This window comes from Tupaia chinensis, unplaced genomic scaffold (assembly GCF_000334495.1).
Source record: "Tupaia chinensis unplaced genomic scaffold, TupChi_1.0 Scaffold000222_1, whole genome shotgun sequence".
Classification (NCBI taxonomy): domain Eukaryota; kingdom Metazoa; phylum Chordata; class Mammalia; order Scandentia; family Tupaiidae; genus Tupaia; species Tupaia belangeri.
The window spans coordinates 536,573-540,170 of NW_006159697.1; the positions used below are offsets into that span (position 1 = coordinate 536,573).

Here is a 3,598-nt window from a genome sequence, read left to right on the forward strand (position 1 = left end):
GTGCGCTCGCCAGACAGACAGAGAGATAGAAAGTGAGAAATCACCCCCCAGGGAGGATGGTCACGCCGCAATCCCTTCTCCTCCATTCTCCTCTCGGGATTTTGGGCACGTACGCACACACGCCAGCGTGAGTTTTAAGCCACCGGCTCTGGGACGCTAACCGCGGTTGACTACATGGGAGTCCAGCGACATAGCCACTACACTAACTGCTGGTCCCAACAAGTGACACTTGTAGACCTTGGTAGAAATCGTCCTCTGAACCCCCTAGCATTTAACACCAACATTTTGTTGCGTGTTCGCTTTACCCGTGGGTTGTTTTCTTACTAACAGCTGGTTGTCAAATATCGTCAATGAAAGCCTGTTATTCTACCTGGAAATGCAACCACACATCGACGGAGGTGCCTTGAGACACGTGAGGAACGCAGCCAAGACCACCTGGTTTATTATGGTAGGTTGACCAGGCTTCGGATCTTCTAGAAAAGCATACTGGAGGTACAAAGCCGCTCAAAGACAGGGTATGTTGGTATTTAAACGAATAACGCAGGCCAGCCTGTGGCCTGGTGGTTATATGAGCTGGATCTCAGAGGCCAACACTGCAGTTCGAGTCCCAGACCCGGTGGTGGCTTGCAAAATGTACTGGGTGTGTAGAGATCCCTAGCTACAATCTTGAAAGGAGGGAGGAATGGAGAAGGGATTGCAGCACGACCATGCTCTACGGAGGTGCTTTCTCACTTTCCCCTGTTTCTGTCACTCTCTGGCAAAAAAATAAAAGTATAGTGAGTGGGATGGGCCCTGGGCTACCTGCATCTGGCCTTGGTTACCAGCTAGGTGGTTCCATTGTTGTCAATTGTTATTACATAGGTACGGTTCTGTAAATCAATTTGGCACAGTTGTATCAGCATTTCCAGGCAGGCTCGCAATAGCATCTTTCTTTTCTTTTTTTTTAAAGAATTAGTTTATTGAACTTTATTTTATTTATTTACTTAATAATTGTTTTTATTTTAACTTAATTTTTATTATTTTCTTTTTTTGGAGAGGTTTTTGCTATAGGGCGTGTGCGCTCGCCAGACAGACAGAGACAGACAGAGAGACAGAAAGCGAGAAATCATCCCCTGGGGGGATGGCCACACCACAATCCCTTCTCCTCCATCCTCCTCTCGGGATCTTGGGCACGCACACACACGTGCCCGATGTGAGTTTAAGCCACCGGGTCCAGGACTCGAACCACGGTCGACTACATGGGAGTCCAGTGACATAGCCATTACGCTAACTGCTGGTCCGTCGTGGCCCCAAGTTAGTCTTATTCCAAACCATCCAATCACCCAGCCCAGAGTCCCTTCCCAGGGAGGCCACCCAAGGCACCTACTGAGTAGCATAAGTACACTAATGATTTGTAATGCATAATCGGATTGATTCTGAGGAGTAGTAAAGCTTTTATATTTTTAAAATCTTTTATTTAACTTTATTTATTATTATTTTAATATTTCAGAGAGAGAGAGAGTTATTTTAATATTTCAGAGAGACAGAGAGAGAGAGAGAGAGAGAGAGAGTAAGCAAGCCTCCAGGTCTGGGAATCAAACCACTGTTGGCCAAGTGGGAGTCTAGCGCCCTTAATGACCACGCCACCTGCCAGCCCCAAGGATCGGTCAATCTTGAGTGTCTGTAGCTCACGTTTTATGGTATGTTTCAGAGGGAGCGACCACCCTGTGACCACTGCGTGCCCTGCTTCCTGCTCCACTGCCCTGACATAGGTTTCTATTGTCCACACCCCCAGGGGATCCTGAATCCGGCCCAGGGATTTCTCTTGTCTCTGGCCTTCTACGGCTGGACGGGATGCAGCCTGGACTTCCCATCCCCCAGGAAGGCGATCCAGTGGGAATCGATGACGACTTCGGCTGCGGAGGGGGTGTACCCATCTCTGGTGGACTCCCACGCGCCCCCTGACCATGCCCCTTCCAGGAAGGTGGTGTGCGTTGGGGGGCTTACGTCTGACGAGGCCCTTAGCTTGCTGTCTGAAGGTAAGGCCCAGGGCCTGGTGGGCAGAGCTCGGAGCCAGAGCCGCCCCGGGAAGATCTCGTGCAGCTCATCACCGCTTCTCCTTTCAGTGTTCGTGGTGTCTTTCCTTTTGTCGTCAAGCACTGTAGCCTTGTGTTCGTTTTAACCGGCGCCCCCTTGGGCTGGGTGGCGTTCTGAGCATGAAAGAAGTTGACCCTTGCGACTTCTCGGTAGCTTGGCTGTGAGGCAGTGGACGTCCGGACAGGCTCCCTTGGAGCGTGGGTGTTGAGCAGCCCATGGCCAGCGTGGTCTTGAGGGCTGCAGGACCCTGCTGGGCTGTTCTCGGCATGGTTTTAGATTCGGGTTCTGTTCCAAGATTCAGATGGACATCTCTGATGAAAGTTACGTGCACTCGGACGTCAGTACCAAGGGTGAATAACCCAGCTGCCTGTCAGCTCGACTTGCTAGCTCGGCTGCTGCAGGCGGAGCGCCTTCGAGGTCCTGAGGTGGCCATGGGCACGCTGGGAGCCTCCCATGTGCAGCTCCTTAGCCACGTCAAACAGATTTGCGTCATAGGCCACAACCAAGTCAAAGCACGAGAAATTAGACATCAAGGATAGGCGACTGAAATATCTCTCTCGTTTATTTTTAATTTAAGTTTTTTTTTTTGTTATTTAATTTTATTTATTCATTCATCTATTTTAATTTGACCAGAGAGAGAGAGAGAGAGAGAGAGAGAGAGAGAGAAAGTGAGAAAGCAAGCCTCCAAGTCCGGGATTCAAACCGTGGGCGGCCATGTGGGACTGTCCAGTGCATTAACTACCATGCCACCTGCTGGCCCCGTTTTTTTTTGTTTGTTTGTTTTTAAAGAATTATTTTGTTGGGACCAGCAGATGGCCTAATGGCTACGTTGCTGGACTCCCAGGTAGTCGACCGTGGTTCGAGTCCCGGACCTGGTGGCTTAAACTCACGCAGGGTGCGTGAGTGTGTGTGCCCAAGATCCCGAGAGGAGAATGGAGGAGAAGGGATTGGGGCGTGGCCATCTCCCCAGGGGGGTGATTTCTTATTTTCTGTCTGTCTCTGTCTTTCTTGCGAGTGCATGTGCCCTATAGCAAAAACCTCTCCAAAAAAAAAAAATAAATAAATTATTTTGTTTAAATTAGATCAAAGAGGGACAGAGTGAGAAAGAGAGGGAAGTTGAGAAAGTAAACTGCCAGGTCCGGGACTCGAACTGCTGTAGGCCGTATGGGAGTCTAGTGCCTTAATCACCATGCCACCTGCTGGCCTTTCCTTCAGTTTTTGATTTTGCATTGACTAAAGTGTTCTTAGAATTCTGATTACAGCTTTTACTTACGTGTGTGTATGTATAAATGTGTGTGTGTGTGTGTCACAGTGTATGTCTGTATATTTTGAGTCATCAGAAAAGTCATGACGTATTTTTCTATTTTTTTTTTTGATGCAAAAATGAGTCATGACTTTTCCAGTGACCCAATATACAGGGTGTGTATGCTCACTGAGAGGGTGGGAGAGAGAAAGCATTTCCTAGTTGGGCGTGGCTGTGCTGCAGTCCCTTCTCCTCTGTTTCTCTGTCCCATCAGGATTT

At 48.9% G+C, this 3,598-nt stretch overlaps 1 protein-coding gene across 3 annotated transcripts in view; it reads left to right on the forward strand.

Annotated features, from left to right (window-relative positions):
• GPR143 (G protein-coupled receptor 143) overlaps positions 1-3,598 on the forward strand; it is a 58,089-nt gene that overhangs the window by 29,717 nt on the left and 24,774 nt on the right. For all 3 annotated transcript variants that reach the window (XM_014587572.2, XM_006147765.3, XM_014587571.2), the window contains 2 exons: positions 331-448; positions 1,775-2,018. In XM_014587572.2, the coding sequence (XP_014443058.1) occupies positions 331-448; positions 1,775-2,018 (362 nt within the window). The remainder of the gene's footprint in view (positions 1-330; positions 449-1,774; positions 2,019-3,598) is intronic.